General features: G+C 38.9%; 1 protein-coding gene across 5 annotated transcripts in view; it reads left to right on the forward strand.

Annotated features, from left to right (window-relative positions):
* SBF2 (SET binding factor 2) overlaps positions 1–14,804 on the forward strand; it is a 471,093-nt gene that overhangs the window by 388,725 nt on the left and 67,564 nt on the right. For all 5 annotated transcript variants that reach the window (XM_053560079.1, XM_053560081.1, XM_053560083.1 and 2 more), the window contains 4 exons: positions 4,097–4,224; positions 5,510–5,685; positions 9,381–9,526; positions 12,887–13,085. In XM_053560079.1, coding sequence (XP_053416054.1) covers positions 4,097–4,224; positions 5,510–5,685; positions 9,381–9,526; positions 12,887–13,085 — 649 coding nt within the window. The remainder of the gene's footprint in view (positions 1–4,096; positions 4,225–5,509; positions 5,686–9,380; positions 9,527–12,886; positions 13,086–14,804) is intronic.

Raw genomic sequence — 14,804 nt, forward strand, 5'->3', positions numbered from 1 at the left:
GCTTAAAAACATTACCAATTTCTGGGCTCACCCCTCAAACGATTGAATTAGAATCTAAAGCAATAGGAATGGGGCATTAGTATATTTCTCAAGCCCACAAGTGCCTGTAATAAGGATTGAAAACCAGTGGGCTAAACGATCACTAAAGTTCCTTTTCCTCTGAAATTATTTATTCAGTAGCATTTAATGAATACATACTACGTGCTATGCATTTTATTGGACAATGGAATACAGATGTATAAAATGTATTGTCTTTAAAATCTTAACAGTTGTATGATTCCTGGGCTGAACACAATCAAGATTGCAGTTACAAAAGAGTGCTTACCAAAAGTTACTTTTGCTTAAGCAAAAACTTCATAAATTTCAATAAAGAAAGATGAATTCGGGGCTGCGCCTGTGGCTCAGTTGGTGGGGCGCCAGCCCCATATACCGAGGGTGGCGGGTTCAAACCCGGCCCCGGCCAAACTGCAACCAAAAAATAGCCGGGCATTGTGGCGGGCGCCTGTAGTCCCAGCTACTTGGGAGGCTGAGTCAAGAGAATCGCCTAAGCCCAAGGATTTGGAGGTTGCTGTGAGCTGTGTGACGCTATGGCACTCTGCCAAGGGCGATAAGGTGAGACTCTGTCTCTACCAAAAAAAAAAAGAAAGATGAATTCATAGGAATAGTTGTGCTTTTTTTAAAAAGTGAAAAACAGCAAAATCTCAGCCTTCTCCTATCATAAGCAGCCTTCTCCTTCTTTGTACATAAATTATATTTGTATCTGAAAACTAAATACTTTTACTGTCACTCTCAGTAGAGTGCTGGGGCATCACAGCTCACAGCAACCTCAAACTCTTGGGCTTAAAGCTATTATCTTGCCCCAGCCTCCCAAGTAGCTGGGACTATAGGTGCCCACCACAGCGCCCAGCTATTTTTTAATTGTTGTTGTCATTGTTTTGCAGGCCTGGGCCAGGTTTAAACCTGCCAGCCTCAGCGTATACGGCCAGTGCCCTAACCACTGAGCATGGGCACCAAGCCTGAAAACAAAATACTTTTAAAAGAAACTAAATATACAATACTTGCAATTTTTTGTAGTAAGTAGGACTTTTATGAGATTAATGACCATAAATATACATTTTGTACATATAAACATGAGATACTTATGTAGTCATTTAAATTGCTGTAATTTATTTCTTTTAAAGAAATTGACATGCTTCGTGTGAAATCCATATTTATTTTCTTGTTTTTTCCTTTCAAACTTTGAGTTAATTGTTCTTTTTAGGAAAGTAATTTTTATAAAAGAAAATCCTTTTATTTGCTATTTATTTCTTCTTAAATTTCTAATTTAAAATTTTCCCTTTAATGACATATAGAAATCTGATAGTTTTATATGTTTTACATAAGCATAGGTTGTTTAATATATCCTAGTTCTCAAATCCTATATATATCCTGACTGTGCTTAGCTTCTGGATATATAAAGGATAGTTAAAATTTTCCAGGTTAGGCCACCTAATCTTCGATAAACCAAACAAGAACATACCTTGGGGGAAAGACTCCCTATTCAATAAATGGTGTTGGGAGAACTAGATATCTACATGTAAAAGACTGAAACTGGACCCACACCTTTCCCTACTCACAAAAATTGATTCAAAATGGATAAAGGACTTAAATTTAAGGCATGAAACAATAAAAATTCTCAAAGAAAGCATAGGAAAAACACTGGAAGAGATTGGCCTTGGGAAAGACTTCATGAAGAAGACTGCCATGGCAATTGCAACAACAACAAAAATAAACAAATGGGACTTCATTAAACTGAAAAGCTTCTGTACAGCTAAGGAGACAATAACCAAAGCAAAGAGACAACCTACACAATGGGAAAGGATATTTGCATATTTTCAATCAGACAAAAGCTTGATAACTAGGATCTATAGAGAACTCAAATTAATCCACATGAAAAAAGCCAACAATCCCATATATCAATGGGCAAGAGACATGAATAGAACATTCTCTAAAGATGACAGACGAATGGCTAACAAACACATGAAAAAATGTTCATCATCTCTATATATTAGAGAAATGCAAATCAAAACAACCCTGAGATATCATCTAACCCCAGTGAGAATGGCCCACATCACAAACTCTCAAAACTGCAGATGCTGGCGTGGACGTGGAGAGAAGGGAACACTTTTACACTGCTGGTGGGACTGCAAACTAGTACAACCTTTCTGGAAGGAAGTATGGAGAAACCTCAAAGCACTCAAGCTAGACCTCCCATTTGATCCTGCAATCCCATTACTAGGCATCTACCCAGAAGGAAACAAATCCTTTTATCATAAGGACACTTGTACTAGACTGTTTATTGCAGCTCAATTTACAATCGCCAAAATGTGGAAACAGGCTAAATGCCCACCAACCCAGGAATGGATTAACAAACTGTGGTATATTTATACCATGGAATACTATTCAGCTATTAAAAAAAATGGAGACTTTACATCCTTCGTATTAACCTGGATGGACGTGGAAGACATTATTCTTAGTAAAGCATCACAAGAATGGAGAAGCATGAATCCTATGTACTCAATTTTGATATGAGGACAATTAATGACAATTAAGGTTATGGGGGGGGGAAGCAGAAAGAGGGATGGAGGGGGGGTGGGGCTTTGGTGTGTGTCACACTTTATGGGGGCAAGACATGATTGCAAGAGGGACTTTGCCTAACAATTGCAATCAGTGTAACCTGGCTTATTGTACCCTCAATGAATCCCCAACAATAAAAACAATAATAATAAAAAAAAAAAAAGAAAAGATAAAAAAAAAAAATTTTCCAGGTTAGGAACTAACAGATCCAGGGAACAAGGAATTCTGATGGTAATAAATATGTGGGCTCTTAAGTCAGATAAACCTAGTTCAAACCCCCCACCCACCCCCATCAGCTTACTAGCTTTGAGGCCTTATTTACTGCAATTCCTGTTATGTTACGTATACCACTGCCTAAAATTCTCCTCCTCTTCCCCTCTGCAAATTCAAATACTATACTTCCTCCAAAGTTCACATTCCTTCTTACTTCTTCTAGAAATCCTTTTCTGTCCATCTAGCATGCAGAAATCTTCTGCTTTTCTGAAATATTTAAATCGCTGTAGTCTCTTCCCTCAAAGCTGGGAGCTAACCACATGTTATTATATTCTGCATGTGACTCTCCTGCCATGGGAAACTGGAAGCTCTCCAAGGGAAGCTTTGTGTGCACTGCCTTTGTACTAGATTCTCATCCTCATAACCTCAGGTAGTTGATAAATAATTATTTATATTTTCTTATTCTTGCTTTAATAGTTAAATTCAGCCAGGTGTGGTGGCTCATGTCTATAAATCCCAGCACTTTAGGAGGCCAAAGGAGTGCTTGAGGCCAAGAGTTCGAAACCAGCCTGAGCAACACAATAAAAAACCTTGTCTCTACAAAAAAGAAAAATTAGCTACAGGTGCTGATGCATGCCTATAGTCCCAGCTCCTTGGAAGACTGAGGCAGGAGGATTGCTGGAACCTAAAGCCTGAGGTTGCAGTGAGCTATGATGATGCTACTGCACTCCAACCTGGGCAACAGAGTGAGACCCTGCCCTCCCCCCCAAAAAAATGTTACAAACTCCTAAAAATCTTGGGCCTAAGTTCAGCACTATAGTCCTGTCATATACATCTCACAGCATCTTTTACCTCATATGGAAACAAACTTTTGAAACCTGTTGTCTTTTGCTTTATCCTTACATTAAATATCTTAGATGACTTTACAACATGCAAGGAGTATTCCTTTTTTCTGTATAAAACCTCCTTTCCTATGAGACTGCCTTATACCAGATGATATTTTGTGGCACAAAGCAAGTTGGAGAGAAAGAAAGAATGAAGTCAGGCAGGCGGCAGGCTGCGACAGTCACTTCACTCTAGGAAAGGATTATGTCTCAGGAAGGGCTTACCAATGCAATAAAACTAACGAATGAGATTCTAGGGATCATGGCATTTTCTCTCACTGCACTCCCAGGCATTTCCTCTCTAGATGCTCATACAAGCAGCAGAGACTCTAAAAGTGATCTATAAAGTGCTGGTGCTGAGCCTGTGTCCTGTCTTTCTGTAGTTGGTGAGCAGACAGTTGTTCGGAGCTTTCCCATCGCCTCCATCACCAAGGAGAAGAAGATTACAATGCAGAACCAGCTGCAGCAGAATATGCAGGAAGGACTGCAGATCACATCAGCATCTTTTCAGGTATTAAAAAAGGAAGCCATTCTTTTACTATTCAGATTTTTCAAAAATCTAATAATCTTGTGGCCATCTTTTGTAGTTATGTGGTCAGAAGTTAGAAGATGAAGATGAGGAGATCAGAGAGTCTAAGAGGGTAATCTTCAGCTGAGTAAATTCATGAACATTCTTGGATTTAGTCCTTCATTTCATGAGCATCTTAGTCAACTCAGTACCAACAGATTATCTGTCAATATTTAGTGATCTTAGAAACTCAGACACACAATTGGCTTTGTTGTCTGCCAAGCTATACCTGAACCCGTTTGATATAGCCTTTAGATAAATGAAATTATCTTGGCATCTGTTTCAGAAGGAAATGTCCTATGACTTTTCTGTGGAAAAGGTAAAAAGAATAGCTAAAGCTAAAGTACTGGTGGTACTAACTGCATAACCCCTGACGAGGCAAAGGTTTTTCTAGGGGGCTCTGAACATATCAGAATTCATGGAATTACCAATGCCAACCAGACCCTAGAAGAAGTGACATTTTCTTAGTTTCTCTTATTTAAAAATACTGTTTCTGCTTTTCCTGTACTTCACACCCTGTCTCTAATTTCTCAGATTTCTAAGGATTCCAATTCTTGCCTCATTTCTTCCAGTGAAGGAGCCCTCCCTGGTAGCTCTTATGCTGTGTGAAAGTGAGGCTGCTGATTCTTAGGTTCCAGAACTTCTATCACAGTTGTTCTCAACCTTCTAATGCTGCAATGTATTTTCATTGTTATAAAGGGGTTGAGAACCACTGTATCTATCATCTAAGAGCATTGCCCGCCTAGGGATTTCCTTACTGTTCCAAGCATGAAAGAACTCTGCACTTAAATACTTCCTGACAATATTAATAGGATTTTAGTCAACTGATTTTTTTCTTCCTGTATTTGGTGTATCTCTGGGTAGGAAGGGACCTTATTAGGCCAAATATCCCATCTAGAACCACCAGTTGAGAAATGAGAAGGGCATAATTGCTAGTTTATCCACTACAAGTTAGTTGCCGATTCTATCGTAAAAGACGTAGTCTTTAAAAAATCTGACTTCAAGATAAGTAATTTTCCTTGCCAACTAACCATCTGCAACAAGTAAATCATTTTGAGCCTCACTTTTATATTTTTAAAATTAAAAAACTGTATTACATGTTATCCAAATTCCTTTCATTCAAAAGTCTTGCCATTTAGTGTTATTATGTTTTATTATTCTGGGGGTGGGGGGCAGTTGTCTAGAAGTCCTTAATGCATATTATGTGTTTAATCTCTTTTGTCTCTAGTTGATTAAAGTAGCATTTGATGAAGAAGTGAGCCCAGAAGTAGTAGAGATCTTCAAGAAACAGTTGATGAAGTTCCGTTATCCTCAGTCTATTTTCAGTACCTTTGCTTTTGCTGCTGGACAGACTACTCCACAAATAATTTTACCAAAACAAAAGGAAAAGAACACTTCTTTTCGGTAAGATGAAAGACAAGTTTATTAACTCGTAACAGATTATCATAGGAAGTGACTTATCCTATCCTTTGTGTCAAGAAGTGAGTGATTGCTTTTTGTGTTAGCCTTCTGTCAAGCCTGTTGGGCCAAGCTCAAAAAGTTATAGAACAGCAACATTGATGGAGGTAATAAGTTTCAAAAACTTAAAGCTAACAAAGGCTTTGACTATCAGGTCCATTGCTCACAACTCATTGTTTAGAATGTTAAATTCTATTTTCTCTTTTTCCCATGTTGATTACTTTTTTAAATGCCTTTGAGCAATCCCTTCAGGTTTTATCCATACCCAGGCCTAAGAGTTTTGCTTTAATCTAGAAACAGGAGCCTTTATCTCCCCCCCCCCCGCCCCACACCTTTATTTTTGGTAACTGTTTATTTTGAGAAATTTCAAACTTACAGAAAATTTACAATTCTTATTTATCCTTTACCCCGTTCACCAATGGTCTCTATTTTGGGCCATTTGTTTTGTCATTCTCTCTTTCTCTTTTATATATATTTTGTATATATATAATAATTATATATTTTATATAATATTATAATATATATTATTTTCCCCTGAGCTATTTGAATTATATACAAAACACACCTTTATTCTTAGAACAGAGACATTATCTTATATATAACTACAGTGTAGTAATCAAAACCAGGAAATTTAATTGATGTAACACTCCTACCTAACCCAAAGTCTATATTCAAATTATGCTAATGATCCTTTATAGCTACTTTTTTTTTGGCCTGGTCCAGGATCTAACCCAGGATCAAGCATTATATTTAATTGTTATATTTCTTTAGTATGAACTCTATGAAAATTTTTAGAAGTATATTGAAACTTTTAAATTTCAGTTATTACAAAATAACACTTATTTTAAATTATCTTCCATAAGCCATAAAATATAAGGAATGAAATTTCAATTCATTCACGGTTCATCATGTAGAATTTGGACATCTCCCAATACCAATTATATATTAGGGAAACCTTTGCAGACTTTGGGGAAAAGGCCCAAAAGTGTGGTAGATGGAGGATTATAGAAGATTTGAGGTTCCAGACAGTACGTCATTTCTAGTTGCAGAGCTAGCCTTACCTGGTAAGTGAAGGAGACCATGAATATCCAGATATCATATGCCGAAGCTTGAAACTTCCTCGGGATTTATACCAGTGAGCCAAGCATCTTCTTTTAGCACTATAGAGTCACAGAAGAGCCTATGGTATTTGTCATCCCACCTGTTAATGGAAGAAACACAGCTTTGTATGGTATTGTAGGTTTAGAAACTATCAGAAACCTATATATTTATATTAGTTTCAGAAATATATACCTGTATCAAGCTGTTGTATCAGCTGCTTAAAGAGCAGAGCAACAAAGTTATAACAATTTGAAAATGATAAGAATTGCCTTAAGTATGTGAAACAAAGAATAAAACTTTAACTGGGAAAAAAATTAAGAAATACTGTAGAGTTTAAGTTATACCTAAAGTGATTTACAGTGGGTTTAACTTAGGAAGTATCAATATTTTATGATTCCCAACAGTTATCTAAAACTTGTCTCATAACCTTCAGGTTTACATTATAGATGACTAAAAAGGGTCTGGTGAAACTATTAAGTCAAGAGAATCCTTATAAATTTTTATTAAATGATAGTAAAAATAGTAGAGAAGAACATAATCCAGAACAATCTTAGTCAAAATCTTCACTTCCATCTGCTTAGTCAGGAAATAGATTCTTTGTTTAATTCTCTGGATTGTAAATACTCTGTCCCTAGATTTTCTATCAGCAAGAAAGGGTAAACTATTTGAATAAATAAAGTACTTTTAAATCCAAGTGATTTACATTTTAGTTTCCTTTTATTTTATTTTATTTTATTTTTTTGTAGAGACAGAGTTTCACTTTATGGCCCTGGGTAGAGTGCCGTGGCATCACACAGCTCACAGCAACCTCCAACTCCTGGGCTTAAGCAATTCTCTTGCCTCAGCCTCCCAAGTAGCTGGGACTACAGGCGCCCGCCACAATGCCCAGTTATTTTTTTGTTGCAGTTCGGCTGGGGCCAGGTTTGAACCCGCCACCCTCGATATATGGGGCTGGCGGGTTCAAACCTGAACTGAGGTTTGACTGAGTTCAGGTTTGACTGAGCCACAGGCACCGCCCTTTAGTTTCCTTTTAATTAAAGCTAATTCTCAGGGTGGCGCCTATGGCTCAGTGGGTAGGGTGCAAGCCCCATACACCTAGGGTGGCGGGTTCAAACCTAGCCAGCCAAATTGCAACAAAAAAATTGCCGGGTGTTGTGGCAGGCGCCTGTAGTCCCAGCTACTCAGGAGGCTGAGGCAAGAGAATCACCTAAGCCCAGGAGTTGGAGGTTGCTGTGAGCTGTGTGACACCACAACACTCTACCAAGGGCAATAAAGTGAGACTCTGTCTCTATAAAAACTAAATAAATAAATAAAGCTAATTCTCAAAAGGATACTCAAATTTCTGATTTCTTATTTTCTTCCTCTCAAAAGGGAAGTTATATTGTTCTTTTTCTATCTCTCAAAAAGTTTATAGCTATTTAGAGGCAGGACAACACATATACACTCTTAAAACATTTAAGAAATAAGTAAAGTTGGGCGGTGCCTGTGGCTCAAGGAGTAGGGCGCCAGTCCCATATGCCGGAGGTGGCGGATTCAAACCCAGCCCCGGCCAAAAACCACAAAAAAAAAAAAAAAAAAAGAAAGAAATAAGTAAAGTTGTTACCAGCTATAATGGTCATATCATCTCAAAGAAAGGCCAGTGAGATGCTGGAAAGAGAATTTGAATTAGCAGAAAAGGGGGCAGGCTGGCTTTCCATGTAGAAAAACTTCTACACACATGCTTTGCAGCAACTGTGGTGGAATAGCCAGAATGGGTCCTAGGGGAGGCTTGACCAAAAGGCAAACCGAGATTAGATTGAGGGTGATAAGTAGTTTGGGTCCCACTTTAGTTTTCCTTGAACTTTTTTAGCCTACAGTAGTGTCCTGATGACAATGGTGTTTTACAGGACATCAGTCTACTGCACATCAAAAGTGATCTAAAGGCCAGGCGCCTTTAATCCTAGCACTCTGGGAGGCCGAGGTGGGTGGATTGCTTGAGCTCACGAGTTCAAGACCAGCCTGAGCAAAAATCGAGACCCCCGTCTCTACTAAAAATAGAAAAACTGAGGCAAGTGGATCACTTGAGCCTAAGAGTTGGAGGTTACTATGAAGCTATGATGCCATGGTACTCTACCCAGGGCAACAGCTTGAGACTCTGTCTCGAAAAAGAAAAAAAAAAAGTGAATCTAAAGAAGGAAGGCTTAGCCTGAGCAAGAGCAAGATGTTATCTCTACTAAAAATAGACCAAATTAGCCAGAAACAGTGGCAGTCACCTGTAGTCCCAGATACTTGGGAGGCTGAAGCAGAGGATTACTTGAGCCCAGGAGTTTGAGGGTGCAGTGACCTATGGTGAGGCCACTGCACTCTAGCCTGGGCAACAGAGCAAGACCCTGTCTCAAAGAAAAGATGAAGAAGAAGAAGAAGGAAAGGCTTAATGAAAGTCTGGACAATACTCGTGGCTATGGAAATGGAGAAGAAACAATTTGAGCCGTATAGGTGTCAAAAATATAAGTGGTATCTTCATATTAAATCGATATTCTCTTTGGTTTTATGACTTGTAGCACCTTCTCAAAAACAATTGTGAAAGGTGCCAAAAGGGCAGGAAAAATGACGATTGGGCGGCAGTATTTACTGAAGAGGAAGACAGGGACGATTGTGGAAGAAAGAATAAACCGTCTTGGATGGAATGAAGAAGATGACATATCTGGTATGTGAGAACTCATTTTTTCTTCCTGAGTCAATTTTATTCTTAAATGAATAAGAGATTAAGATGTAACTGCACTTAAACTTTTACTCACAAAAGCCTAGATTTCATGAGAAGATTAGAAGCACTTACCAGTCTCTCAGAACTGGAAAAAAATTATTTTCCCCAAATTCCATTGTTTAGATGAGATTTTGTTAAATTATACTTTACTAAATTCAATATAGCTGATTGGCTAATATTATGTGGGTCTCATTAAAGGGAGAAAGAAAGAGACCCTACTGCCTAAGAAATTTAGATATAAGGTAGTTACTACTAACTTACTCTTATAGAATAAGAACAGACACTCAAAGTCAAAGACTTGGAGTTTTGGTAAGAACACTGTTGTTGCTCTTAATCAAAATGGAGGACCTAAGAGGAAGGAATTCTTGGATCATAAGAAAAAAATACCTCCTCAATATTTAAAAGAACACAATTTGGGCAGCTAAGATACCTCTCGATGGGGAAAGTAGAGCCATAAAATCAGTAGCAAAATTTCTTGTTGAGTCATTGTTTCCTATTCTTAACCTAGTATCAAGTATGCTGTGGAATTCACACTACAGAGAATCTGAAATAATGGGAGGCAGAATGACATTATCCCCTTTTCCTTCTTAGGATCTTAGAATCAATCACCAGTGATTATACAACTACTACTACTAACAACAACAATACTTTAAAAAAAAAAAACTGGGGCTGGGTGCAGTGGCTAACACCTTTAATCTAGCACTCTGGGAGGCCAAGGCAGGTGGATTGCCTGAGCTTAGAAGTTCAAGACCATTCTGAGCTAGAGCAAGAATGGTCCGTCTCTAAAAATAGCCAGGCAGTATGGCAAGCCCCTGTAGTCCCACTATTTGGGAGGCTGAGACAAAAGGATTTCTTGAGCCCAAGAGTTTGAGGTTGCTGTGAGCTGTGACACCATGGCACTCTACTGAAGGCGACAAAGTAAGACTCTGCCTTGGATGGCTAGGTAGGTAGATAGATAGATAGATAAATCTTCATCTTTACGGAGAGCTGTGACTGGTCTCCATTTCTGTTTCCTGGGATGAAGAACTTAATGTGCTTTTTTATGTATGTATGCATACCCTGAGAGAGGATGTGTACATACAGACCTGCCTCTGGGGGCAATGAAAATACCCATCATCACATTACTGAAATGACCATTTGTTGGAACTCTGGCCTCCTCCTAGTCATATGTAAATCCATAAAAATATTATTGCTCCCTATTACTATTGACTTCTCTAAAACTCAGTATTTTTATTACTTCATGGAACAAAACCTGTTTTTCTATGACAGTTATTCCACCAAAAAGCCAAATTACATAATGTTCTTTGCTCCTCTAAAACTAAAGCACCAACACATAATCAATGCCTGATTAAATTACTTTGTGAAGTTCACAAATTGAAAGACAAAGTCTCATATTTAAAGAGACAAGCCAGGTAGTGTGGCTAACACCTGTCATCTTGGCACTCTGGGAGGCCAAGATGGATGGATTGCTTGGGCTCTGGAGTTTGGGGCCAGCCTGGTCAGGGACGAGATCCCATCTGTACTAAAAAATAGAAAAACTGGCTGGCTGTTGGGGCACACTCCTGTGGTCCCAGCTGCTCAGGAGACTAGGGCAGGAGGATCACTTAAGCCCAGGAGGTTGAGGGTGCTGTGAGCTATAGTGATGCTACAGCACTCTACCCAGGGTGCAGGGTGAGACTCTGTCTCTAAATAAGTTAATGAACAAGCTGTTGGTTTTCCTTTTTTATTTTTTAATGTTAATGAAAGAGGGCGGGCCATATCTTCCCTTACACATTAGTGCTTTTAATACATTTCCCAAAACTTTGAAAGCTTGTTTCAATTTTTCTTTAAAAATAAATAGGCGGCTCAGCGCCTGTGGCTCAGGCGGCTAAGGCACCAGCCACATACACCTGAGCTGGTGGGTTCAAATCCAGTCTGGGCCCGCCAAACGACAATGACGGATGCAACCAAAAAATAAATAAATAAATAAATAGCCAGGCGTTGTGGCAGGTGCCTGTAGTCCCAGCTACCTGGGAGGCAGAGGCAGGAGAATCGCTTGAGCCCAAGAGTTGGAGGTTGCTGTGAGCTGTGACGCCATGACACTCTATCCAGGGCAACAGCTTGAGGCTCTGTCTCAAAAAAAAAAAGTAAATAAATAAAAATAAATAAAAGTAATTTAGGACAGTTTTTAACACGGAATTTTTTTTTTTTTTTTTGGTAGTTTTTGGCCAGGGTCGGGTTTGAACCCACCACCTCCAGTATATGGAGCCCGCACCCTACTCCTTTGAGCTGCAGGCACCGCCCAACACGGAATTTTTTAGTTTGTAACATGCAGGCTTGGCGCCTGTCATACACACCAAGTGGTTACAGCGCCGGCTACATACACCCAGGCTGGTAGGTTCAAACCCAGCCCAGGCCAGCTAAACAGCAATGACAACTGCAATAAAAAAAAATAGCCAGGTGTTGTGGCGGGTGCCTGTAGTCCCAGCTACTTGGGAGGGTGAGGCAAGTGAATCACTTAAGCCCAAGAGTTTGAGATTGCTATGAGCTGTGACTCCACGGTACTCTACTGAGGGCGCCATAGTGAGTCTCTGTCTCAAAAAAAAGAAAAAGAACATGTATTACTAATTAGGAATGTGCTTTTTAAAAAAAAATCCTCCCTCAAAAACTTGATTATTGAGTAAATCCTTCCACATCCAAAATCTTAAAGGATTCTGTAACGTGTGATTCCAAACCTGAGGGAGTTTCCCATGTCTGCAACATCCTCTAACAGAAATATTTCCAGGAATAAAAGTATAACTTCTTTATGCTTCTCTAAGGAAATCTAGCAAATTTCTGGTTAATCCAGAAATACTAATAAAAGTTTATGCCCTGAAAAGTAACTGAAACCTGGATGATGAATTTGCGTAGTGATCCTATTAAAGGTAAATTTTACTGACAGGTTAGCTTCTGACAAAGTTTGGGTGTTTTTATAAAGTCCTAAATAGAAATCATTGTAGTATGGCATTCCTAGGCAAGCCTGAATGAAACAGAAAAATATGGGTAATGAAATTTAAAATTATATTGTTTTTTTAAGAAGAACTTAAATTATATTATTTTCCTGACATTTTTGAGTTAAATTACTGATATTTCATTTCTTAACTTACATTTTTAATTTAACATTTATGTGAGTATGATTCCCCATAGAAGTTACATGATTTAATTTATAATATACATAAATATCTATAATCCTAATAAAACCCTTAGTTTAAGGATCCTCTTCAAAAGGAAGTTTCTGATCCTACACTTCAATAATTTCTTCAAAATCTGTCTCTGCCATCACAGTTTCAGATGATAGTGAACTCCCCACAAGTACCACCCTGAAGGCCTCAGAGAAGTCTACAATGGAACAGTTAGTGGAAAAAGCTTGTTTCAGAGACTATCAGCGTTTAGGTTTAGGAACCATCAGTGGAAGCTCTTCCCGCTCAAAACCAGAGTATTTTCGAATCACTGCCTCCAACAGGATGTATTCACTGTGCCGGAGGTAAGTCTGTCAGTGGACTCCAAAAGAGACCTTTCTGTTCTTGCCATTTAAATCTTCAGTGGGCTGTTAACATCTCACTGGCATTGTCAGGAGAACAATGACATCACTAAAAAGTTACCTCTACTGGGTCAGGTCAGAGGGTGAAAGGTAACGTTTTTATCCCCTCTATGAATTTTTCTTATGTGTCTTTCTCTTCCTAGTTGCCTTTTTTCTAGCAGCCTGAAGATAATTTGAAGAAAGAATAGGATCCACAAGCTAACTCTTTCTGTAAAAGTCCAGATAGTAAATATTTTCAGTTCATGAACCATATGGTCTCTTAGTGCAACAACTCAACTCTGCCCCAAAGTTACCAGTAGACAGTAAGGCAAAGAATGGGTGTGGTCGCTTTGGGCCCACCTGGTGACCCTGGGGTAGCCAGGGCTTTCTAATGCTGTCTAATTTAGAATATTTTAAGGGGAGCATTACTTAAAGAATATAACTAAACACATTTTTCTTTTTTCTATACTTGTCATCTCTCCCTGTTTTTCACATTTGTTAAGCCCTATTCCATGCTTTACTATATGTAAATACATATTTTCTAAAGCCTACATTTTCAACACACACAAGTTTAGACATTTTTATCTCCAAGTAAGTTGTTTTCTTTACATTTCTAAATTTCTGATTTGATTAAATAGCTCTGAAAGCACTTTGTAAATTATAAGCCTTGTACATATTTTATAAATTTTTCTTAACGTTACTATTATTTTCAATCCTACTGTTCTTGAAGAATTAGAAATGTCATTTTAAATGGCAATTTAGGTTCATAAATACCAACATGAGACTTAAGAAACAAGTTAGGAATATGGTCTGAGCTATGGCCAAATAAGCACTTTGTATGAAAGATTGGGACTCTGAGTAGTAATATTTCTGAGATTGTCTGTCATTCTGACTGAATTATCTTTAAAGATAAACATAAGTCGTGTCAAGGTATGATGTCCTGCTGTTTGAGAAGCTTGCTATCAAAATTATATTTTCCAGTAAGAAAACAGATCTCATTTATCATTTCAGTCTGTCAGAAACAAAAGTTTAATAGGTTATTAGAACATTTTTTACCAGGCCGGGCAAGTAGCTCACACCTGTAATTCTAGCACTCTGGAAGGCCCAGGTAGGTGAATTTCATGAACTCAGGAGTTCAAGACCAGCCTGAGCAAGAGTGAGACCCTGGCTCTACTAAAAATAGAAAAACTAGCCGAATGTTGTGGTGGTTGCCTGTGGTCCCACCTACTCGAGGTGCTAAAGCAAGAAGAGCTCTTGAGCCCAATTTGAGGTTGCTGCAAGCTTTGACTCCATGGCACTCTATACAGGGTGACCAAGTGAGACTGTCTCCAAAACAAAAAAAGAACATTCATACCAGCCATTTATGGTGGTATAAAATAATATATATCCATTAAACTATTGGAAGGAAATGGAATAATTAAAAAATGGATTTTTCGGGTGGCCCCTGTGGCTCAGTCGGTAAGGCGCCGGCCCCATATGCCGAGGGTGGCGGGTTCAAACCCGGCCCCGGCCCCGGCCAGACTGCAACCAAAAAATAGCCGGGCGTTGTGGCGGGCGCCTGTGGTCCCAGCTGCTCGGGAGGCTGAGGCAGGAGAATCGCTTAAGCCCAGGAGTTGGAGGTTGCTGTGAGCTGCGTGAGGCCACGGCACTCTGCCGAGGGCCATAAAGTGAGACTCTGTCTCT

Source organism: Nycticebus coucang, chromosome 14 (assembly GCF_027406575.1).
Source record: "Nycticebus coucang isolate mNycCou1 chromosome 14, mNycCou1.pri, whole genome shotgun sequence".
Taxonomy (NCBI): Eukaryota; Metazoa; Chordata; class Mammalia; order Primates; family Lorisidae; genus Nycticebus; species Nycticebus coucang.